Below are 26323 nucleotides of genomic sequence, written 5' to 3' on the forward strand. Positions count from 1 at the left end.
AATACTCAGGACAACCAGCATATTTCTTGCTTTTGTTCACTACTTAGGTAAAAATTGTGCCTTTTATTTCCCTCTTAGTGTTGAAGTTACTTCTTCAAATCTAACAGAGAGGTGATTTTTATTAGATATTAGGAAGAAATTCCTTTCTGTGAGGTGAGATGCTGGAACAGTTGCCCACAGAAGTTGTGGATGCTCCATTCCCTGAAAGTGTCCAGGTGTGACAGGGCTCTGAGCAAGCTGGTCTAGTGGAAGGTGTCCCTGTCCATGGCAGGGGGTTGGAACTGGGTGATCTTGAAGCTCCCTTCCAACACAAACCATTCTATAATTCTATGATTCCATGATTCCATGATAATTTTTCATAAAACATAATAGAAAATCATATTTGAGAGAATTTCAAATGGACATTTAGTCTATTCTCTTGCCCCAGAGCACTATCAACAGCATTTAGACCATTCTCATGTAGGTCTTTTACTAACCTAGGTCTTTTGCTAACCTAGTGATGGAAATTGGACTGCATTCTTAGGCAACCTAAATGAATATTTCACTACCTTTTCAATGCACCTCTAGCATCCCTGCATAATAGCTAAACTTCATTCCATTTTGAACATTGTTATGACTCCAAAGAATATGGAGATTATACCAGTACCTTCTTCTTTGCAGGAACTGTTTGAACCCATGTGGGATTATGGGATCTGCTGTCTTAGTGAAAGACTGTGTTTCTCTACACCCCAGGGTAAAACACTATAAAAGGTTAATATCCCAAAGTGCTAAAGCTGTAAATAACTATTTTAACATACTCAAAAAGCATTCTTCACTGCCTCATTGCTCCTAAGCAATGATGAGGAATATTCCAGAAAATATTATTGCATATCTGTCTTTTAATATCTGTAGATATCACGTGGATTTTTTTTAAATCATAGGTAGAATCCAACTAATTTTTAATGGTAAAATCATGTTAGAAGGGAAACAGCTGAAATAACCCTAAAATTGCCCATATGAGGAGTCCCTCAAAGACAGGGCCATATTATTGACTTGCCAACACAGAAGGATTCTCATTGTGTACACTTGTGTTGTGCTTGGCCAGTGGGATAACTGCTGACCTTAAGTGGCATTTGATGTCTTCATTTTCACAAGCAAAGTAGCTACATAGGCAGGTGCAAACTCATTAAAAAAAATTTGTATCAGGTGGAACTTTATTGGAGCTTTTGAGAAGCTAATTATCATCACCTGCACTAAGAAGAAAAAAAGAAAAAAAAAAAAGTTAAGTAATTTACTCAAACTTCCTGCTCAAAAGTCACCCAGAAGTATCTTAAATTCGGTTTATCCAACAAGAAACAGAAATTTGAGAAGACTAGCCTAAGCAAAAATTCTTCTTGCTCACTTCATGACATTCCATCAAAAATGTGGAGAGAAGACTCCTCCTAGAGTGTAAATAGCTGAGGGAAAGTCAGAGCATCCTCTATTTACCTCTGCACCTGCAAAAGAAAACGAAAATGTCTGAAGCCCCACCTTTTAAGAGCCTTGTGAAACAACCTGGGAACCGAGCCAAATTCTGCTCTCTCACTATATAAGAGTTGGGAACAGACAGGTGTTTCCTCAGAGGCAGGTTGTTCGGTAGGTTCTACCGGACCTCCAGAGATGGGTAAAGGTGGTGGGACACGAATACCACTATGGATATCAATCCTAGCCCTGGTCTTCATACAGATCAAAGGTAGGAAGATTCACTTGCTTGGCATTTTTACTGTTTTAAAGAATTTATAACTTGCTTTGGAGTTTGAAGCATTTTTTTTTCCCTTGGCTTTGTGAAGTTAATGAACCTGTTACCTTCATGCAAGATTTTATTTTCTGCTTAAAAATACTTTCTTTCCTAAGAAGAGAAAATTAACTCTTTTAAAACTGTCATCCTATTTTTCTCCAACTGAAATCTGGAACAGCTGCACTGCATTGAGTGGAACTTTCTCTGAACTTATATATCTACAAAACATGCCTCAAGATTTGCATTTAGCTTTTAATATCCACTTTAAGGTGGTATAGCATTTCTAAATGTACAAACCAAAAGGCGCAAAGGTACCTCTGGAAAGGAACAAATCAACTAAGGAGTATGTCTGCATGAATTATTAAAGACTCTGTTTATCAGCTGATGATAGAGTATTGAAGAAAGGGAGGATTTTGCTTGAAAATCATCAGGCAATAAGTTTCAAAAATTAATTTATTCTTGCTTATGAGATTGCATAGAAGCTTAGCACACAGAGATGGTTTTCAATGGACTGAAAATAAATGGAAGCTATAAATATTTTGAGGGCACTTAAGAGTCACAGATGGATGGAAACCCCTTTAATTTTTTTTTTCCTTTGTCATCTGATAATTTCCCTTTAAGTTTAAGGTAACAACAATGTTAGTTTTAAATGCATTTTGATCTCTAGTGCAGATCCTGTTGTATGATTTCATATTTTTCCTGTTCCTAGGTAGTTCCATAGTAACTTATGTTAAGAAGTTGTAGCATCAAAGAATAGCCTATGACAGGACTAGCTGGACTTGCTGTAGCATTAGCAAAACATGCAATGGCAGCAGGGATCTGCAGTGCATGTGGCATGAGACAGAGCAGAGCCACACAGTACGTGGAGAGAGAAGCAAAAACTCTCTGAGGCTGGGCACTGAAGGAGCCCAGAAGCACTGAAAGGTGCTTCTTAAAAAGGGACACACATCCTCTAATCCCTGCTCTTTGGCCAGGAGGGCACTTGCAGGGTTCCCTTCAGCTCTGCTTTCAGCCTTAGCCCCTCCAGTGGTCCTAACCACAGACTGCCCTTGTGAGGGGCAGCAGGGGGTGAACTTCCCCTTGCACTTTTCCCTGGCCAGAATAGTCTTTGCCTCAACCTGCCCTCTGATGAGCTCTCACTAAACAGTGCATTAAAAGCCCCACTGGATAATGCATGTATTCTAGTTCTGATGCTGCACTGGAATGGAATGAAAAATGGTTTCTTTGCTTTGGGGTGAAATCAACAGGCACAAATGTATCTATTGGAAAGACCTTGCCTTCTGTGCGATGTGGCTTTTGCATTTATTTTCCTTCTGTGGCTCATTACAAAGAATATCAAAGCCAAAGTTACTCTGTATTTTCTAGTTTCAAGCAAAGATCAGTCCTCTAACTCTAAAGTTAATTCTTTGCATACAAAAGGGACTTATTTGAAAGCCATCTAACTAGAAAAAAAGGTTTTACTGATGCTTAAAGCACAGAGTGATCATAAAACCTAAGAAATTTAGGTCCTTTATCTGAAAAGCTTCTAAGGGGATCCAGGGGTGTACTGTGACAGAATAAGGACCTGCTCAAATCACCGCAGGTATGTTTTTGATTGCTTCCCTGCAGTAATTTATTACCCAAAAAGTTAAAAAAGGAAAAGGCTGAAGGGGTGGTGTTTGGCCATCATTGCATGTAGCATGGGTCCTGATGCATTTCTGGCCTCCTGTACATAAACATATCTTTTTCATATACTGAGTCTTGCACATTTAAACAGATATAATTGAGACATTATCAGGGGATTCAAGAAAATTAGACATTCAGATTTCCTTTACTATTCTTCTCGATGCAGTTCAAGCCCAGGGTGGTGAACAACCAACAAAGTCAGAGTATGTTTCTCCATCTCTCCTGCAGCGACAAAAATGTAGGTACTTTTATGCTGATCTCTTTCTAAGGTTTTGTTCCAAATAGAGGCGATAAATAGTAAGATTATGAGAATATTTTGACTCCTAGCTACACACATACCACATACAATAAAAGAGAAGCCCTCTGTACAATATATCCAGTTCTCAGACAATCTCTGACTGCTCTAAGCTTCGGAATTTCCTCTGAGATCTGGCCCAGTGGATCTGCTCTACTGATACGATACAGTTATCTAATCTTTGACTTCACGAAAGGTACATAACTTATATCTAAAAGTGTATTTTCAGAAGAGGTGTGTGTTTACATACATATCACCAAGGTACTTGATAGTAGGTAATAAAAGGCACATTTTTTTACACTGTGTCAAGATGACTGCATCACTCACAAGAGAATAAGAAAGCTGTAACTACCTTAAACATTAGAATAATTATGTACTACAAGATCATGCATGACACATAACTAGACAGTGCAAAATAAGGGTAGAAGGATCCAAAGCTGACTGGTGTATTAGTGATGACAGTCACTGAAATAATTGATCATTAAGTCTGCCCTGCAAAATGTGTCCACAGGTTATTTAAAAATAGCTGTTGTAGTCAGTATTACAATACAGTGCTCTGAGGATCATATTGCTGCTTTTGAGTTCAGAGTATCAGGGTCAGCATCAGACGGAAGTCTTGAACGAATGATGGAAGAAAGTACTACATCCTGTGCAATTTAGCTGTTAGTGAAATTTATAGAAAGACAGAACACAAAGCATTATGTAAAAACCACTAATAAGACCTTGTGGAAAGTTTCCACTAGAGTGTAACTAGTAGGAAATATTATTCACTAAAAAGATTAGGCAATCTCTACCCATGTTTTAGGACTTCAGAAAAGATTAAACCTGGCCATTTTTTCTCCTTTCTATTTTCTACCAGCTTTCAAATCCCAAGGAGTGACAATCATTCCACCTTTTCAAAATGCACTGAAAGTAAAGGGTAAGTAAAACAAATGTCATGGCTCAGATATCTGTGCCCCTGTTAATGACAAAGAGCATGGAGTGACTAAAAAAAAAAATAAATTGTGCAAGAACCTTTAGCATCATAAAAAATTAACAGAGAATTAATTTATCAGGTAATACAGATAATCTAAATGTGAATCTAGGGCTTCTGACTCATTGTTCTATGATGCAGCTGTAAGAAAAATTTTTAATATATATATTTAAACATGCATATGTATTGTACATGTTTTTCCATGTACATTATACAATACACTGGTATTATATATATTTCCAGTGAAGAGAGGAAAATACTAGTGTGCTGAAAACTGCTGAGGCATTTATCCAGGGAATAGGGTACTATTCAAGCAGGCTGAGTGTAAATGTGGAAAGGGATTGGGAACATAATCAAGGATTTTTTGAGAGTATGCTTGCAAGGAAAGGAAAACTAAGAAGATATTTCTATAATGGGCTGGGGGAGGAGTAGGGAGGTGGAACCCCTTCAAGGTGAAGTGTAATTTTGGCACAAGAACACCCAGGCATACATGGGACAGGAATATATTTTGGAAGATGTTGACCAAAGTCTTCCAGCCATTTAGAGGTTGTGGGTATGAGTGGCCTTCCCAAGCAGGAGTGTCAGCTAGTTTTAAACTAGCTTTAAAATGGTTTTATGATGAAATTTTACATACATACATTTAGGAAAGGATTCATGGGATAGGGAAGTCATCAGAACTAGAGCACTGGATCTAGTGACCCCAGAGGGATCTTTTGATCCTAGGCCCTATATCTCTATGCAAAACTGATTAAGCATAAAAAGCAACTGAAATAAATAAATAATGACTTTAAAATGGTTTTATTATGAAATTTTACATACATACATACATTTAGGAAAGGATTCATGGGATAGGGAAGTCCTCAGAACTAGAACACTGGATCTAGTGACCCCAGAGGTCTCTTTTGATCCTAGGCCCTATATCTCTATGCAAAACTGATTAAGCATAAAAAGCAACTGAAATAAATAAATAATGACAAATATCTTGACAAAACAGAAAAAAGATGAGCTTTTTGGAAAGAGGCTGGTGAAAGAAGCAGGAGGGATAAAACATCTACAGGGAGCATATTACAAAAAACTACAGAAAATTCTTATTGCTTATTTTGAATCCACAGCTGGCAACCCCTCTCACAATGGCCGTGTGTGTAGCACATGGGGTAACTTCCACTTCAAGACCTTTGATGGGGACATCTTTTACTTCCCTGGGGTCTGCAATTACATCTTTGCATCCAACTGCAAGTCTTCCTATGAGGACTTCAACATCCAGATTAGGCGTGCAATGGTGGAAAATGCTACTGTGATCACTCATGTCATCATGAAGCTGGAAGGAGTAGTGATCGAACTGACCCCCAGCTCTGTCCTGCTCGACAACAAACTGTATGTTCCTACCTTGTTCTGGGCTCTTTGAGCAAGTATCCCTTTCCCTCATCTCATCATTGCTCTCAAGCAGTGGGAGGGCTCAGGTCCTTCCTGAAGCGGTAACAAAAACAAAGGAGGGCTTGACAGCAAGCTAAGTGTCTCTTGTGCAGATTATCCCTGTGGCTGTTTTGTTCAGATGAGCTGTATCCAATATACTGTCCCACTGCTACAATAGTGTATGTATGCAAGCAATTAAGTCTGTAAGCTGCATTCTTTACACCATTGAAGTTAGTAGTTTCTATTAATCTTACCACAGCAGAATCCCTGTGAGGAATTTTTGACAGCTTTTGTTCTTGCACTGAACAGTGTGCAGTAAAGCAGTGACTGCTCTTCAGCTTGTACCTGAATTAATTTTAAATTATCTGTTTGCTATCTATGTAGCAATTGTAGCACTGACTTTTGCATAGGGTATGAAACCTACCCAAAAGGCCAGGTAAATATTTGGGCAGCTATCCCACAGTAAGTTGTCTGTTATGGCAGCTATGTACAGTGAGCTAGTCTAAAGGTTATCTCGGGTACAGCTTCCTCAATGGCACTCATGTCACACAAAGCCTGGAGTCTATCCCTTTATTAGCAAGTGCTTCAAGGAGTAAATAGCAATATCCTGAAGCACACTGGCTGCAAAACAGAGCCTCTCAGCACTTTTTTGACAAAAATACAACCACAGACATATGCTAACATTTTACCCAGCAAAACACCCTTAATGGAGAAAGCCAAGAGGAGCACCAGGAGGCTGATTCTTTTGCATGATGAGAGACAATTGCATAGGAAATAGACAAAATATTAAAAACTTGTGTTTTCTGTAGTAGTTCTTTCTTTCTTCACAGATACATGTTGAAAATTCTCAGAGAATGAGAAAGGATATTCTTGTGGACATTCAATGGATATTCTGTCCCTACCTCTGCTGACTTATGATGATCTTTCCCCAGGGTCCAGATGCCCTACAGCCATATGGGAGTCTTTATAGAGAGAAGTAACAACTATTTGAAAGTTTCTGCCAAGCTGGGACTGACCTTCCTTTGGAATGGACAAGATGCCCTCCTGGTAAGAAAACACCCAAAACACAGCAGAAAGTCTGTATTTTGAAAATAATCCACTTACACCTTTGTAGTATTACAGCCAGGCAAACATTAGTTACTTCTGGATTTGTGTCCATTTTTAGTGTAGTGTTCTGCCTTCCAGTCTTCTCTCAATTTCCTGCTTTTTCGCCACCAAGCTCAGCTCAGAATCAACAGATGCCAAATGTTCCTACCTCACCATGAAGTGTTCCTGAGATTCCAGGCCTGGCAAAGTATTGATGTTCACAACCCAGGGCTAGGATAAGAGCGAGCTTTTCTTGGTCATCACTGGCCATTCCAGTGGTGCCTACCTTGTTATCACACAGCACAGTCTCCACAAGAAACATCTCAAATTTTGACTACACAAGCAGTACTGGCATAGGCTGTGCTCCTAACCATCAAGAGTGCCCTTTCTATAAATCCCCCTCTTTTTTTTAGGTGGAGCTAGATAAGAAATATGCGAATCAAACTTGTGGACTTTGTGGGGACTTCAATGGAATTCCAGTCAGCAATGAATTTATTTCAGGGAGTAAGTAATAAAAAGCATTATTAAGTACTGGTGCTTTTTTTTTTTTTCTTCTTAGAATATACTTTAATATAGGTTGTGGGTAGAAAACTGGGGATACTTCATGTATTCCTGTGACATCAGTTATGCAAAGCCAGGATTTTGAGATGTAATTAGACTGCTTCCATCACTGTTAGATATTTTAAGACCTGCCGCATTAAAATTTCTAGTTGTTTTCAATACTTAGGATCCAGTTTTTTATATATATTGTTCATATTTTCCCTTTCATACCATAGTGATATTATTTGGTAATCACTTTTTTTGTTCACGTCATAGCAGGTAGTGTCACAAAAGAAAATAACTCCATGTAAAATTTAGTAAGCATTATTCTAATATTTGAACTCTTTTTTTACAGAAACAAGACTGACCCCCATACAGTTTGGTAATAGGCAGAAGATGGATGGTCCCACAGAGCAGTGTGATGATCCTATTCCTCCTACTTCTCTGATGAACTGCTCAAGAGAATTTGTAAGAACCTCTCTCTCAAAATTTGTTTCCTCACTATGAATACATCCTCTGTCTTTGGAAAAAACTTTTTAGAAGGGGGAAAAAAATAAAGCATGAATATGACTCAGCTATAGGTCTCAAAAGAAAAATATTCTTAATTTCATGTTGTATTCTATATTGAAGTGAATGCCAAAAATTTTTATTCCCCTTCTACAAGAAGACTGCATATTCTCCATAAAGAGAAAATTACTGAGGTTGTCTTAATATAAAGAAATTATATAATGCTTGGGAAGTGACCTGAGGTGACAGTAACTAAGGGTATGAGAGCTACAAGAATAATTCAAAGGAGTTCCATGTGGTTTTGCCCTAATGTTTTATTTTTCCTTAAATATCAGCTTATAGATACTGTTGGAAGGGTTTGTGGACCAGATCAATCTTTGATTTGTTCTGCTCCATGCCTTCATTAATTATTTTCATATGTTCTCAGCACTTTGTTTACCTTCTCTCTTTTCCTTCCTAGGCCTCTATCTGTGAGACCGTATTAACCAGCAAAGCATTTACAAGTTGTAACGTGCTTGTGAATGTCCAGGACTACATTGAAACTTGCATACAAGACCTGTGCCACTGTGACAGCTCTATGGCTGACTTCTGCATGTGCAACACCTTTGCTGAGTACTCCCGGCAGTGTGCTCATGCAGGTGGACAGCCCCAGAACTGGAGAACCTCAGACCTGTGCCGTGAGTATCTTGGGAAGGGACCTCCACCTGTGCTTACACATCTAGCAAACTTCACATGTGTGAGGTTTTTTTCCTGAAGAAGACAGTTTAAAAGTGCATGCAATTATAATGAAACCAGTTTTTACCTGGTCATACACTAGACTTTGGGAATATGGACGTTTAGGGGATTTTGCCTAGGGGCTTTTCAATATGAATGAGAAAATCTAAAATGTTTCAGCCTCTGCTTGGATCAGGATACCCTATCATATCTTGACAGAAAACAACCTAAATTGAAAAAAAAAAAAAATGCTTTCTCAAACTTTTAAATGAAAAGCCAGCTTTATAATACTCTTTCTACTTTTAGCCAAATCATGTCCGTTCAACATGCAATACCATGAGTGTGGCTCTCCCTGCTCCGACACGTGCAGCAACCCGGAACGATCTGCACTTTGTGAAGATCACTGTACAGATGGCTGCGTCTGTCCTCCAGGCAAGATCATTTCCTGCCCTTTTCTCACACTTACCCCTCTGGAATACTCACCTGTACACATTTAACAACTTTCGTACTCTGGATCATTCCCATCACATCATCAGTGTTATTGTCATGGAAGTAATAGCTACATTTCTTGCCCTGAATGCACTATTTCTATTCAAATTACTAAATATGGCCTTTTAAACAACAAATGTGCTTTATATATATATTTTTAAATTTATATATATAAAATGGCTGAGAATAAGATAATCTGCTCCTAACAACAGCAGAGTCTTCTATTCTCAGCATTCAAATTCCGTTCACAGAAAGTATAAAATGTTTAAGCAGATTTTGCCTGCAATCATAACTCCTGCTGTTAGCAAAGCTGCATCTGGTTCCATAAATGACCAAATCCTTCTTGTCAAGTGTTGTGTCTAAACAACAAGGAGCTGACAGAGCACTAGGTAGTGTGTTAGATCTGGTGCTTCAGAGAATTACACACAAGAACTGCGTATCAATACAAGATAGATGTGTTCTTTGTGCATATTTCTGGGTCTAAATTTTTGTTGCTGTTGTGACTGTGTATCACAGGAACTTCACCCCTTGCAGCTGTTCTGCCCATCCCCATGATGTCTCACAGAATTCACCATAATTTGTTTGTGTCATAGCATTGACTTATCTAAGGCAATCCTCTGTCTCTGGGCATAGAAATATTTACTGTACAGATATGTCATTGGGCAGTCTTACAAATGGTTCATATATTTCAGCTCGTTACCTAATAATTTTAATCCTAATTCCATTCTAATGAAATCCATAACAGATTGGTACTTTGCTAGAGGCCCCTTTGATCATGCAAAGATTTTAAATAGACTTCAATGGAATATAGCCCTTCAATCTCTACATAGCTTGCACCCTAATATTTTAAAGTACAGCAGAAATGGGACATAGTCTTAGGCATCTGCTAGATGTGTGTTCAAAGGCAGGTTCTGCAGAGCACAGAATAAATAACAGACCCTTTCTTTTCCTAGGAATGGTATTTGATGATGTTAATGGTGCTGGCTGCATTCCCCGCAGAGAATGCCACTGTACCTACGAAGGTGAAACTTATGCTCCTGGTGCCTCCTTCTCATCTAAATGCAGATCATGGTAACATATTTTCTCACTTTTTGGGGTTTTGGGGGTTTTTTTTGGGTTTTGGGTTGGGTTTTTTTTGTCCATGAGCTGAATATTTACTGATTTTCCCTTAAAAAACAAATGAGCAACTACTTACCAAATTTTTGTTCCCTGTGTGAAGTTCCATAATTACACTGCTTTAGAGGTTGCTTTCACGTCCGTTTTCCCTTCACACAGGGAACAATAATTTGAGTTTTTGAACCGGTGGTTCAATTTCAAGAAATTCCAATGAAGGAAGATCATCAAAGTCAAATACCAGAGGTGTTTAAAAATGTGAATTAGTGTTATACCTTTGCAGCACTACTGTGTAATGCTAAGGTGCTCATATAAATATTATAGAGATCATGACATTTGGGGGCATGTTACATTTAGTGTGGGATATCACATTTGAGAGGCATGTTTGACAAATATATATATATTTTTTTATCCCTATAATTACTGAAGTATTACTGCCTAAGTGTATGCGACTGTATCTACCTATTTATTTATTTTCCAAGAAATACTTAAAATATCTGACATGGATTACAAGTTCACCAGGACTGAATTCTGTCCAAAGATTGGAAATGAACAACAACATATATAGAAAATTATCACCTTAAGATAAATGTGCCTGCCCCATATTTGTCTGAGATTTCAAAGCAATACTGGTTTCTTTGGCACTATGATCCGTGTTTCAAGAGGAAAATTAGGGCATCATCTGCCCTTACTGCCTTTTTATTTTGTGTACACTTGCATTACCCACTGTCACTGAATGCCTCCTTCATTTCAGTACCTGTGTTGGAGGTGAATGGTCTTGTGTCACTCAGTCATGCCCTGGGACTTGCAGTATTGAAGGAGGTTCCCACATTTCAACATTTGATGAGAAATACTATTCCTTCTTTGGAGACTGTAGTTATGTCCTAACCAAGGTAAAAATGAGTCACAATCCTTGCTAAAGGAAAATGGTTTTATTACATATAACGTTTTTTGATGAAAACTTCTGGCAATCACATCAGTTTTCTGAGTCACTGAAGGTTAACGTGGCTATAGGGTTAACACCCCTAAATGGATTTCAGGTGCTCTTCTGTTAGGGTTATACTAAATCATATTGTAGTATTTTTGTGTTCTTTGATAATTTTTTAGGATTTGCACTGAGTTTTTTGTTAGATTTCATAAGCCTAGGTGTATTCATTGTTTATTTTTACTGAATGACTTAGGTAAACTATTTTCATAAGGACTTCATATTAAATAAAATCTTCTTGACATGATCAATCTGAATGTTACCAAGAAAAAAAAATAATAAAATCTTAAAAATTAGCTAGAATGAGATGATTTAGAAATAGATTAACTTAAATCAATAAAACTTTTGGATAGGATTCACAACCACTGCTTTAAGGCACAATGGAAGCATAGGTCAGACTTAGACATTAAACTCCTCCTTTTGGCACCAACACGTAAAATTAGATTCTCAGGGTCTTTGGAGGCAGAGGAAAACCCCTAAATTTGTAAACAAAAGTTCAAAAAGCCCCAGAATTTAATAATGAATTTCTAGATGGCTATAATTCTGCATCTCAGCCGTCTTCTATTTAGTCTTTAATATGCCAAAAAAGTGATACAACACATTCAGAATTAAAGACTTCTCTGAGTCTTTCTCTGTTGTGTTTTGGCCATTAGGCACACTTTGAAGATGGCTCATAGAACACAGTTCTATGAAAATCAGAACTGGGTCAAAATCTGAATCTTTATGTAGCAACTTCCTGAATAATAATTTCATTTTCTGTGAGAAGATATTTAAATCCATATTTCCTACCTGTTAAAAGAATGTCCAAATCACCAGGGTCTTGAATAATCTATTCAGTGCAGAAGACATTGGAAAAAATCTTTTCTCTCCCTGGTAAACTTCATAACCAGTGGGCAAGAAAGGCACACCTCCTTCTTATTTAGCATACTAAACAGGTATTACCTACACATTATGAGCTTGTCTTACTAATGCCTGAGGAAGTTTTAATGTTCAGATTAATATGTCTAACTCACCCCTGAAAGCCAGAAGCAATGCAGTGTGCAGACTGCATGAATGCCAACTTACTTGGTGATTCCAGACATACATGTTAGACCCTAAGAGGAAGAAGAAATTAAATAAAGTGTTTTTAAAAGACTAACTTTACTAAGAGTTCCGTTTGAAATTTTTGGAGATTACTATTTCAATATAGCAAATCCTTTTAACAATACCTTTGGTTTTCTTCTTCAAGCTCTGTGACAGCAATGAATTCACAGTGCTGGGGGATATCCACAAGTGTGGCCTGACTGACACTGAGACATGCCTCAAGGGTGTCGCCATCAGCCTAAACGGGGGACAAACGGTGAGCAGCAAATGTACACACCTGACATCCTGCAGGGATGTTCTCTAAGGTTAACAGACAAGGCAAATGACACCTAACAGCACAGACAAGAAATTTGCACTGCCTTTTTGTTTTATCAAATTTGAACATTATTTTTACTTTTTCTTTTAATAAGTAAGCACATTAGAAGGGAAGATCTTAGTAGCTTTCTGTTACTTAGATAGCTTCTGGTTTTTGCTTTCTTTGACAGTCAGTGGAACACAGTAATAGAGATTAAGGAAATATTACAGGCATCAGAACCTCATCATGGTCTCCCTCCATTATTTTTCCCTTTATCTTGAGTAGTATTGGATAGGAAACATTTAGAAAGTATTTAATTTATCTGCTTGATAATAATTGTCTTTTCTTGTGGACAGAACATTGTGATCCAGCCTTCTGGGAGTGTATTTGTGAACATGATCTACACACAGTTACCATTTTCAGCAGGTAAGTTCCTTTGAAAAACTTGTATTTCTCATTTTTATCTTAAAATGTTATTACATGAGTTAACTAAAGATAAATTCTACCTCTGGTTACACTGCAGAAAACCCAGAGCACTGCCATAGTGCTCCCATTTTTATGTAATAGGATTTGCCTATTCAACATTAATAACTTCAGCAAGATCATGGTTTATATTTAGAATATGTAATTAGTTCAAGCAAATTGTGTTGTTGCACACTTTCAGATCCAAACATTGTAATAAGAGAGGAAAGAAAAATTCTGACATGCAACTGGAATACCAGAAGTGTGTGTTCTTCCCTCATTTTAAAACACCTGACAGAAAATGGAGGTTTTGTATACATTTGTTGCTTAGATGTTTAGGTTGGACTGTTTTGGTGCTGGATTTGAAATCCTGTAAGGATCATTTTCCCCCCAGTTCTTCAGAAGTAGGATCATGTCAAACACAGCTATAGAATTCCTCTACAATATTGTTCCTATAATGAACAATTATTTTCAATTGCTCATCTCAAATGGAATTATAACTATTTTGTTCTTATATCCCTAGCAAACGTCACCATCTTCAGGCCTTCATCTTTCTTCATAATTCTGCAAACAACTTTTGGTCTTCAGCTACAGGTTCAACTCGTGCCTTTAATGCAAGTTTTTATAGACTTGGACCCATCACATAAAGGACAGACCTGTGGTGAGTGACCTTGTCCTAACAACTGCCTTCACCAGCACCTGTCATCCTGTAGGAGACTTGCACAGACCATCTGCTTCCTTCTAGGTCTCTGTGGAAACTTCAATGATGTACAGACAGATGATTTCAAAACCACCAGTGGTGTGATAGAGGGCACTTCAGCTGCCTTTGGCAATACTTGGAAAACTCGGGCTGATTGTCCTGATGCCAAAAATACCTTTGAGGACCCCTGTACTGTCAGCATACAAAATGGTAAGCTCAGCAATCTCTTTTATTCTCCTTTAAGATGCAAAGATGGAGTAAGCTGATCAATCACCAAGCATTTAGCCAAAATAACAGAACTATTTGCACATGCAGACAACTTTCCTCCGTTGACACTAGAAATCTTCAATTAATAAGTAATAACTAGTAACATATTTTGGATCTTCAGATATATTCTTTTGGATGAATACAGCAAGTCAACTTAATTAAGGGAAACTGCAACCATACAGTATATTAGGGTTCATTCCTGGAAAGGACTGATTGTCACAGCTATGCCTAGCCCCTCTGAAGGTTGTAGTCCTTCCACTCTAAACTAAGAACCAAACTTGCAGTTCAGAGACTGAAATCATTCAAGCTGCATTTCAGCCAACAAAATAAGAATTCTTGAGTATTCACAAGCTATTCTTCTGTTTTCTGAGATGAAGTAGCATAGTTTTAATTTACTGTGTGAACCTTCCTTTTTAAAATTCAGCTAGGGGTATCTTTAGTCTATTCCATGACAATTATCATGAATTAGAGAACATTCAGTTTATAAAGAGTTCATACTTCTGCCTAGAGGAAGTGAAAGCCTGTGTGCCTCAGCAAATGCAGAGCTTAATTATATTGTAATGTTAAGCTTCTTTAATTTTCCTGGAGGTGGTATAGTTGTGTTGAGACAAGAGTTTTGCAAATGCACTGCCATAGAAATCCTTACCATGTTTTCAATTCACAGATCAGTATGCTCAGCACTGGTGTGGACAGCTCTCTGATACCACAGGACCTTTTGCTGAATGTCACTCAACAGTGAATCCAGAAGTTTACCAAAAGGTATTTGGCTCTAACTCCATCCATCCAATGTATGAGAAAAACCCTCAGATTTCTGATACTAGCACCTGAGAGAATACCTTGCCAGTTGTGAGGAGATGCATTCATGGTAGTTCTTTACAAGCCAAGGATTCATTCTTATCTACACAGTATGAAATTTGCTCCTTTGTGAAACTATCTTTCCCCTGGAGGATAAACATACATGTGTTTTCCTCCTGCATCTATTTTTAGGCACAAACTTAAGGACTAAGTTGGGAGTTTGGATTTGCTGTCAAAGAATAAAAATTGTCCCTTCTGAGAGCTATAATGAAAGCTTTAGCCAGAATCTTTACTGGCACTTTAACTCCTCTGAACTGCTCTCAGAAGGCTTTTGCATACAAGCAAGGACAAGGCAAGCAATGTGCGTTAAAAAACAACGAGAATTAGACAAGATGTGAATGAAAATGTTCCAGGAATTTTAGGTCATGAAACCCTGTACCAGAATCCCTGGGTACTTTAATTAACCTTCCTGTTATTGGAAATTTGTATTATGCTCAATAAATATAATCTGGAATTAACAATACTGTATTATCCCTGCCCAGCATAGAAACACATAAAATAACTTGTATTCTTTGTTCCTCTGCTGCAGAGAGCCCAGGCTCTTAAGAAAAAGCTCCAAAAGTTGGGTGGCATCAAATAAACTCCATTTATTCTAAATATATATGGCACAGTGGCAACAAATTTGGAGTAGTTGGAAAACTGCAAATGTGAAAAAATAAAAAGAAAAAATAGTTCAAAATAGTGAACCTCTAATTACTCTTTTTTTGCATAAATAATCTCTTTTGAAAGAGCTCAATGAAAATCAGGCGTATCCACTTATACATGTCTAGTCCACTTATACATGTGGATTACACTCACTTTAACCTCTAATGAACATAACACACGTAAAAAACTGCAGAGTTCCGTGGTTTTGACATGACATTCTGGTGATCACATCTTCTGTTCCTAGACCTGTATGTTTGACACATGTAACTGTGAGAAGAGTGAGGACTGCATGTGTGCTGCCCTTTCCAGCTATGTCAGAGCCTGTGCTGCTAAAGGAGTTGTTCTCACTGGATGGAGGAGCAAAGCCTGCAGTAAGTTTTACGTCCCTTTACCTTTCGAAAACGATCAGCCAGAAGGTCCCACACAGCAACTCTCATGGATTCCACAGTAAATTGTGTTAAACTGGTGTTTAAGTATAGCATTGACTTTCAAGAAGCTGAGTAGGAAAGGAATGCCATAAAAGACAAACAGCAAACAAGGAGATATATTAAAAATAGGCCTTGTTAGATTACTTGCTCAGAACCATCAGAAAAAACCTGAAGAGTAATACCTTTAAAACAGGAATAAAATAAGTAGGGTGTTTCTCAACTTTGACAATAAGTATAAAAACAGCATAGAGGAAGAAACATATTGTGTCTTAATGTAATTGAACTTTGTTCTTTTTTTTTAACTTGAGCAAAACATTTGACACATTTATAAGGGAAAATTTTGGTCTGTTACTACAAAAAATTACACTAATGGGCATGTCAGTAAAGCATATGTACATACAATGCCACGTTTATCGTACATAATTTAGCTCAAATACTTTATATGTATATTGATTCTTGAATGAACAACAAATGTAACTCACCTTCTTACTCTCAAGCAAAATACACCACCTTGTGTCCGAAGTCCTTGAAGTACACCTACAATGTTGATTCCTGTCAACCCACCTGCCGCTCTCTGAGTGAGCCTGATGTCACATGCAGCATCAAGTTTGTCCCAGTTGATGGCTGTACCTGCATAAATGGAACCTACATGGATGACAGTGGCAAATGTGTGCCTGCTTCTAGCTGTCCTTGTTACTACAAAGGAACGCCTCTGTCTTCTGGAGAAGTCGTTCATGATAATGGTGTTGTCTGGTAAGAGATTGGTTATAGGCAGTCATGAAACTATATAAATGTTATGAAATCAAATCATTAATTTGATTTCATAACATTTATCAATAATTATAATATCATTATAATATAATATATATTATCATTATAATATCATTATAATATAATATATATAATCATTATAATAACAATTATCAATAATTTCATAACATTAATCAATAATTTCTATAACAAAAATTTTCAATTAAAAAATCACAGCCCCTTAAATTCTTAGGGCTACCCATGTTTGGAAGATTGTACATAAACTATTACAGAAATTCAACAAACAGTCCTGTTGTGGGTCAGTCTTTGCTAACAGCCAAACTCCCACCCTGTCCTTTTCTCTCTGCCTCCCTTCTTCCCTTGCCTCCACACATACTTTTCTACTCCGTGACTGTAAAAGGCTTGTTCCATGGTGAAAAATGCCTGATGATCCTGTTAATTATTATTCCCATTATGATGGGAATCTGAACTATTCTTAAGGACAGCTTTAAACCAGGCATATAGACAGCGAGAACATTTAATTATATGGAATCAACTTCTGTTTTGTTCTACTCTAATATAGAATATTAATATTTTTTAAATGTGCAAATTATTTGATAAAGGACACATTTCATTTTATCACACAGTAATTTTTCATTATTTCAAGGTAATTGGGAAATAGGCTGAAACTTAACAAGAAGTTTAAAAACTATCCATTCCCTTTTTATAGCACTTGTGCCTATGGAAAGCTGAGCTGCATTGGAGAGAAGCCTGAACCAGGTAACAGATCACTTAAGGTTTTCTTTAATTCTTCCTTTCCATCTTCACTCTTTATTTCTTTCTTCTCTTGTCATAATGATGCATTTTGTACAAGTCTGAAATCAACCAAGAAAATGAACTGAGGTCTTCTATAATGTAGAGGACATTCTCAAAATACAGAGAAACACTGTCTTACTTTCAGGTGGCTGAAACAAGTTAAAACCTCCTGGGTTACCCAGGCCAAAATGATACTTGGTCACCTTACTCAATGTGAGAGGAAAACTACTCACATTTTAATTAAAATGTAAAAGCAAAAAACTCCTGAAGCAACAAAAACAACAAAAAAAGCCCAAACAAGTAAACAGGATATTTGTTATCCTGCTTTGTTCTGTTTTTCTGAAAGGAAGTGTTTCATGAAGCTAAATAAAAATTAATTTTATAGAGTACTCCTAGCATAATCATAAAAACCACTATGAGATCAAAACAATATTTGGTTTCTCTCTCTCGCTACATGCATCACATTAAGGTACACACAATTCAAAAGGAGTATTTCCATTTTTTTCTTGGAAACACAAAGATACAAATGCATGGTTGGTCTCATGTTTCTCATGGCTTTTACTCTCTTTCAGTCTGTGTTCCTCCCATGGTTTATGTTGACTGTGGCAATGTCACTGCAAATGTGGTAGGAGCAGGATGCCAGAAGAGTTGTCAGACTCTAGATATGGAATGTGTAAGTACAGATTCTTTATACTGAGCTGAAAGCATATTAATCAAGATATCTCTTACAATCACCAGCTGCAGCTGGACTCTTCCACCAGGAGACTGTTTCAAGACCTGTTTTCTTTATGGTCCTTACAGTACAAAACTCACTGTGTCTCTGGCTGCGTGTGTCCTCATGATCTAGTGTTGGATGGCAAAGGTGGCTGTATTGCTCCAGAAGACTGTCCATGTATTCACAATGGAAATTCCTACAGTCCAGGAGAATCAATCAGAGTTGGCTGTAACAACTGGTAAGAGTGTATTGAAAAATGTTTTGGAAATAAAAAAATAGAACAGCTTAAGATCTAAGCAAATAACATCATTTCACTCTAGCAGTATCAAGATTCCTAGGAAGGAATCCTGCATAAAACAATCCACTTAGTACCTAAAAAGCAAGCTCTGTCTATTTTTCTCAATGGCATAGCCCAGAAATTGCAAGTTATCAGAAAAACACCATGGTTTTGATGTTATCATGTTCATTCAAGTCAAAAAATCTTCTTTCTTCCAAGGAAATCCTTCAATTTCAATTGATCCAACAGGATTTGGAAATGTGAATGCCTTCTGATGCAGTTGATTAATTACATTAAGTAACATAGTCTTTGAATAAATTCCAATAGTTTTTGAGCTATAATGCATTTTTAAGAATAAGCAAACCTTATTTTTTCATTAGAATCTTAACAGACATTAAAATACAGAAATGTACCTATACACTGTATGCTTGTCCAGTTTTTACATTTGGAGTGCTTTTTGTCTTGTTTAGCACATGTAGAAACAGAAAATGGCAATGCTCTGAGGAACCCTGCCTGGAAACATGCTCTGTTTATGGAGATGGGCATTATACCACCTTTGATGGCAAACGTTTTGACTTTGAAGGAGACTGTGAATATGTTCTGGTCCAGGTAACAGAGTCCTGCCTAGATTTTTGCTCTAAATACCTTGAATTTTACTGATGGAACATGTAACATGTAATAAACAGCGAATGATATTCTCCTGTTTCAGAACTACTGTGGTCAACAAGCTATGAACCAGGGAACCTTCAGAGTCATCACTGAGAACATTCCATGTGGCACTACAGGAACTACCTGCTCTAAGTCTATTAAAGTTTTCCTGGGTGTAAGTATTTTCTTTAAGTTGTGCCAGAAGGATGGAACAAGATGCCCCAGGCAGACTGCATATGAGAAGTGGCCTCAAACATAATGAATATGTCACTAGACTCTTTTTTTCTCTCTGCTCTAGAAAGCAAAGGAGGGAAATCTACAAACTTCTTAACCTGAGGTTGTTGAATAGGATTCTCTTGATGATAATACTATTATTTTAAGAAGTTACTGTCAATATATAGAACTACAAAACAGTGAATTTTTAAATTGGCCTCTAACTTTTTCTTCTCCTGTCTTAGAACTATGAGCTGGTACTCAGTGATGGACACTCTGATGTCATCCAGAGAACACCTGGAGGAAAAATGCCATTCCAAATCCGTTCCATGGGCATCTACCTGGTTGTTGATACTACTGTTGGTCTGATACTCATGTGGGACAAGAAAACCAGTATATTCATCAAACTTAGTCCCAGCTTTCAGGTATACTTTAAAAGTGAAAACATGAATAAAATGAATTTGTAATATAGTCATATTATCTCTCAAAGAAAGAGGGTGGAAATTTAGGCTGTAAACCAGAAGAGCAGAAGTCACATATTATTATCCTTGTGTTGACTTAAGTTGTGTACTATGCATTATCCTTAAATTACATTATTCAGCAGTGGCATAATAATAACTTTATCAGTAGCTTTCTTCATGAGAAACCCTCACTGAAGAGACATATTTAGGATCAGCTAAAACTAAATAGTTCAGTACTTAGAACAAAACCTTCTACTCCTTCTTTCGAACAACTAGTTAGAGACATCTCTTCCTGAAAAGAGTTTTATGAAAATGTCCAACACTGTTATTAAATAGGCATTAATAATCTTATATAAGATGGTTACATGAGAGTCATCCTGATGAACAGAGGTCTGTTACTCACAGATACTAAGAAATTGTTCCTTACTGATCTGTCATTTTGTTTGTTTACCTGATGCAGGGCCATGTCTGTGGACTTTGTGGAAACTATGATGGCAATGGAAATAATGACTTCACGACTCGCAGTCAGTCTGTGGTAGGAAATGTGCTGGAGTTTGCCAATAGCTGGAAAGTATCTTCTAGTTGCCCAAATGCCAATCGTACACAGGATCCATGCACTGCAAACCCATACAGGAAAGCCTGGGCACAGAAGCAATGCAGCATCATCACCAGTGAAGTGTTTGCAAAGTGTCACTCACAGGTATGACAAAAAGTTTAGTCTTAAATTCTTGGCAAAATGATTACATCAATTTTTATGTGGAATAGATTAAAAAATACTCTAAAATACATTTTGTCATGCTTGAAGTTAGACCAAGTTCCTGTATAGAAAGACAGCACAGAAGTACTTTCACTTTCATTTTCTCAGCTTTTGTCTTCAGCAAGTATGCTAAAGAAATTGATTGTTTTGGTTGGTTAGCTTGTTTGTTTTAATTGAAGGAGCAACAGGAGATAAGTCTCAAGATTTGTTTATTTGCTAACAGCATAATTTTCTACTAATATAAATATCAGCCACCTGATATGTATGACTCTCTACTTACTTATAGTAATTACCAGTATTTTGCAAATGTCTTTAACACCAAACAGTTCTTAATATTGCAGCTTACTATCAATAGCTTTATTCTACATTTTCCTCTTGATTTTCCAAAGCATTCTCGGTATTTCTTCCTTTCTTAGGTTTCTCTCATACAGACCTATGAGTTTCAGATATCTTATTCAGGTATTTTAGGACATTGCAAAGAGGACAAGGGCATGAAAACTTGAATGTTTTCTTTATCAGGTTGAACCAAATGAATATTACCAAGCATGTGTGGATGATGCTTGTGCCTGTGACACTGGAGGAGACTGCGAATGTTTCTGCACAGCAGTAGCTGCCTACGCTCAAGCATGTAATGAGCTAGATATCTGCATATCATGGAGAACCCCATCCATTTGTCGTGAGTTTCAACCCACTACTTTAAGGGGTTCAGAGGGAAAGTAGAACAAGAAAGGAAGGATAAAATTGTATTTCTAAGAGGTGCAGCTGTATGCTTAAAAAACAAACAAAACCCAAAAAAAACCCCTAAAAACCCCAACAAAGCAGTTAGGTAAATCAGTAGACGACAATCTATCTTAGTAAAATGAAACCACAGGTAATAATTTTACAAGCAGTGTGATTAGTGTCTAATTAACTTGACAATCATGATACACTACTGGTGAAATATGATATTTTATTACACAGCCACATGTCTACATCAGGTTCCTTGTAAATAAAAATTAGTGCATGCTAGCTAAGATCAGTGATTCAGTCAACTGATTTTTTCATGTTTAATGTGTAACTGTTATATGATGAATATATTTATTGGTGTTAAAAGATTTTAGAAATGTAACAATTGTATTGCATTAGCAATATGACAATATATTGTTCACCACCTATGAGGTTATGCCGATCCCATTGGATTTTTACCTAGAAAAATGGAAACAGTATAGAGCTAAAACATCACAGATATTTTTTCTGGCATTTCTTCTTCTAGCTCTCTTCTGTGATTACTATAATCCACAAGGGGAATGTGAGTGGCACTACAAGCCATGTGGAGCACCTTGTATGAAGACCTGCAATAATCCAAGTGGGAAATGCCTTCATGAGATGAGGGGTTTGGAAGGTAAACATAATTATGTGTATCTCATTCTACTTGAAAGGTTAAAATGCAGTATGGTGAACAAAATTTGTATTACTTAGTCTATGACATGTTTGGACTAGAAATTACAAGAAGAGATTTTCTAATTAGTATTGTATTCCCTAATGGGTTATGTACTTGTTTGTAATGAACACAAGGACAAAATACTCCAAAGCATAATGTGCAATCAAAGGAATAGCAGTAAGAGGATCTGACATTCCACTTACCATGTGGGACATTTTGGGAAAAGCAGATATGAGTGTAGATTTATTTATACTTATGAAAGGCCTACTGTCAACTTGACGCTCTTTTTATTGCAGGTTGCTATCCAAAATGTCCAAAGAATAAGCCCTATTTTGATGAGGAAACCATGACCTGTGTTTCTTATTGCGGTTGTTATGAAGATGGAAAAAATTACAAACCAGGAATGGAGATGCCTTCAAAGCAGAACTGTGAATCATGGTAGGATTAGAAAAGAATTTTTAAAATAGTTTAAAATTGTGGAACAAAATTCATCACACATTAAATTTGTTAATTACCAACAGCAACTAGGCCAGTCAGAGGCTGATGAACAATGTCTAATTTTCTTCCCTTCCCAGGAAATTAAATGATAACATAGTGAAACATTTTATCACCAATAGATGAATTTACTACTTATTTTGTATATCTATTAAAGTCCTTTAAAGTTTTTATCACTATTAAATGAACTGAAAACAAGCTAAAATAATTGTAGTTACAGAATAGTCTGAGAATTTTTAAAAAGATATACCTAAACACATCATGTGATATTTGTTAGAAGTGAGCAGCCAACTAATCTACATTGTTTTGAGCTTGTTTCTGTTACTGCACTGGTACTTGCATAGTGGCAACAGCACAGATTCTCTCGCATTACTGGTGACAAGTGCTGCTAGGCCTCCTGTAAGGCTTAAGTACAGAGTTAGCAAATCCAGTTGTGAAGCAGTTGTCTTAAGATACCTTTAAAGTAGCTACATTTAAATGTGGTAAGCAGTGCAATCTGGATAGCAAAAATTCTAAGCCAAAGCCCACTGGAGCTCCAGCAATGTCCCTGGCAGGTTTTGCACTTCATAGATGCCTTGGACTATATCATCTAGGCCATTAACAGCAGTAAACCTAATCCATTAAATACATATCTAAATTTCAGTTTATTCAGTGTATAGATGTCCTTAGGGCCTGTAAATAAATACATCAAGATTCAGTTCTTCACAGATGAATTGCCCTTAAAACCAGAATTCTTCTTGCATATTTTGGAAGCCTAATGGAAATTCACTGTGTAGATAGCCTCAATATCCATGGTAGTAATCCTTTGTATATATCCTTTTAAATGCAAATGATACATTTACTGTGGTTTTCCCCTCCAAAAAAAACCAGACCTGTTGGGGAGATAAGAATGTTTCAAATCATCCATCTCATGTCTTTTGTTCTGTTCCCAAAAGCACTGGTAGAGAAGCTGCATGTTCTATATGTTGGCACAAAGAAGAGCTACCTTACTTGCCAGAGAACTTGTAGCCTGAATATAAATACCTAGCCTGAATTTCTATAGAAGAACTGACTATCTAACTCACACAAGATAGGGACATTTTACATTTAAATACACAATGAATAGCAAAGGATTGATAGAAGAAAAATTATAACAAAAAAAAATATGTCATGAACCAGTATGTGCACATTCATCTGTTTTTCTCTTTTTCAGCGAATGTACAATTCATGGCAAAAAATGCAGATATGATGAACATGGTATGTTGATGAAGACGTTTTGATGTGAATAAGACACATTTAGGGTACTCTTTGTATCAGGTAGTAAGGAATAACATCCTGTTTTAATCTACAGAATGTGTCTGCATTTATGAGGGGCAGAAGTACAACTACAAAGATGTGGTCTACAACACTACAGATGGCACAGGATGGTGTATTGTTGCAACCTGCGGTCCCAATGGAACACTTGAAAGGTTTATGCATGAATGTCTAACCTCAACATCACCCACAACGGCAACGACGTTTCATTTCAGCTCTACACCACCTACCACTACTTCCACAGGTACGTCCTTTGTAGCCACTAAGATTGTATTCTCTTGTTTAATTAGAAAAATATATTTTACAGTACTAAGTGGATTGCTCAGATATTGGCATTGAGATACGAAAATTGTGGGTTTTAGAATACCTGTACAGCATTACAGGCTGGGAATCTCAAGTTACTCTGGGCATATGTTGCTATATGAAATCAGTATTCAGTATAAAATACCTAAGTTCTGAAATTACAGAAAATATCAGCATTGCTAGAATTCAGTAGCTATTTTCCATCTATTTCATAATGAGAGTTGACCTGCAAAAGCTCTCCAACCAATAAATAGTTTCTTCAGGTCAGAGCTAAGATACAAAGTGTAGGAATGTTTGAAATAGAGAAATAAGGACTGCTCTGCACTGAGTGAGGAGCCAAGATTTGGAAGAAAAAAGTAGCAAAGGATCTTGATGCATACTATGGAAGTTATTCTTTCCACTGTTTTCAGTACATTCCAGAGAGACGAGTATATACTGAAAAAAAGATAGAATCAAGGCAAATACACTGAACCAAATGCAAAGCAAGTGAGACTTGGGTTTTTTCTGGAGTATATAAATTAGACCTGAGCCTTATTTCAGCACCTTGTAACACATAATTAGTATTCTCTCAGGAAGTGACAGTTCCAAGCATGTCACTACATTAAATTGCTGGGTGATGGAATTTCTGTTCTAAAATATACTAAAATAAAGTGATGCACTGCAGGAGCATAATGCAACACAAATGACATTAGGAAAACTGTCAGCCCATTTAAACAAAAAAAAAAAATTTACAAAACTTTACATTTAACAAAAAAAAAAAAAAAAGGAAAATAATAGCCACAGGAATTCATTCTTAATTTCATGGTCTCTTCCTTTCCCTTTTCTCCTTCACAGTGTCACCAACTACATCAGTATGTGTTCATGAAGTCTGTAAGTGGTCTGAATGGTATGACGGGAGTCTACAAACCCCTGGCTATGAGGGGGGAGATTTTGAAACTTTTGATGATTTACGAGCAAAAGGTTATGAAGTTTGTCAAGCCCCAAAGGCCGTTGAATGCAGAGCAGAAAAGTTCCCTGATATACCACTGAAAGACCTTGGACAAAAAGTAGAATGCAGTACGACACAAGGCCTTATATGTTACAACAAGGATCAAATTTCAACAATGTGCAACAACTACGAAATTAGAATCCTCTGCTGTGTATTTGTACCATGCTCTTCCACGCCTTTCAGCACATCAACCCCAGTCACACCTCCAACTCTGACAGAAACATCTACTGAAACAACATATTCAGTTACTACTGAAAGTGCATTGATACCTTCACCTACTGAAGAAACAACTAGAACAACAACACCTGTCACCACACCTCCTTCAACAACTCATCTTTGTTTCAAAGAAAAGTGTTACTGGTCAAGATGGTATGATGTCAGTTATCCAGGGTCAGGTTACAATGATGGAGATTTTGATACTATAGAGAACATTGAAAATAATGGATACAAAGTCTGCAACAATAGAAAGGATGTAGAATGTAGAGCAGTACGGTTCCCTAATACACCATATCCTCTACTAGAGCAACACATAACATGCAACACAGCAGAAGGGTTGAAATGTTACAATAAAGATCAACTGCCACCAATCTGCTACAATTATGAATTAAGATTTAAATGCTGTATGAATATAACAGTGCCATGTGAAACAACACCTGAAATTTGGACCACAACACCACAACCTAATATTCCATCAAGTACAACACCCAGACAAGAACCAACGACATTAAGTTTGCAAACAAAGCATAAGACAACAACAGAATACACAGTTGAACCAAAAACAGATTACATACACACCAGAATAACATCAAAACCAACGACGCAAACTCAAAAAGAAACTACTACTACAGCAGTGATAACCAGCACAAAAACATATTCAACTACCACCCCCTGTGAACCTGAAGTGTGCACCTGGAGC

General features: G+C 37.0%; 1 protein-coding gene across 1 annotated transcript; it reads left to right on the plus strand.

The window, feature by feature from the left end:
• Positions 1-1638: 1638 nt before the first annotated feature.
• LOC121337377 (mucin-5AC-like) lies at positions 1639-26308 on the plus strand (the record flags this gene model as incomplete). The annotated part of the gene is made up of 32 exons (XM_041407452.1): positions 1639-1711; positions 3513-3659; positions 4228-4353; positions 4576-4635; positions 5802-6063; positions 7035-7149; positions 7602-7692; positions 8084-8196; positions 8696-8912; positions 9256-9381; positions 10392-10509; positions 11306-11444; positions 12765-12875; positions 13271-13340; positions 13900-14037; positions 14122-14286; positions 15008-15102; positions 16088-16214; positions 16769-17024; positions 17752-17801; positions 18410-18510; positions 18639-18790; positions 19300-19438; positions 19539-19652; positions 19936-20115; positions 20612-20851; positions 21428-21584; positions 22161-22289; positions 22625-22766; positions 24016-24059; positions 24154-24360; positions 25254-26308. Coding segments are annotated over exons 1-32 (5259 nt in total), but the record flags the coding sequence as incomplete, so codon positions are not given.
• Positions 26309-26323: the final 15 nt, after the last annotated feature.

The sequence above is a fragment of the Onychostruthus taczanowskii genome, unplaced genomic scaffold (genome assembly GCF_017590055.1).
Source record: "Onychostruthus taczanowskii isolate IOZ18803 unplaced genomic scaffold, ASM1759005v1 scaffold264, whole genome shotgun sequence".
Classification (NCBI taxonomy): Eukaryota; Metazoa; Chordata; class Aves; order Passeriformes; family Passeridae; genus Onychostruthus; species Onychostruthus taczanowskii.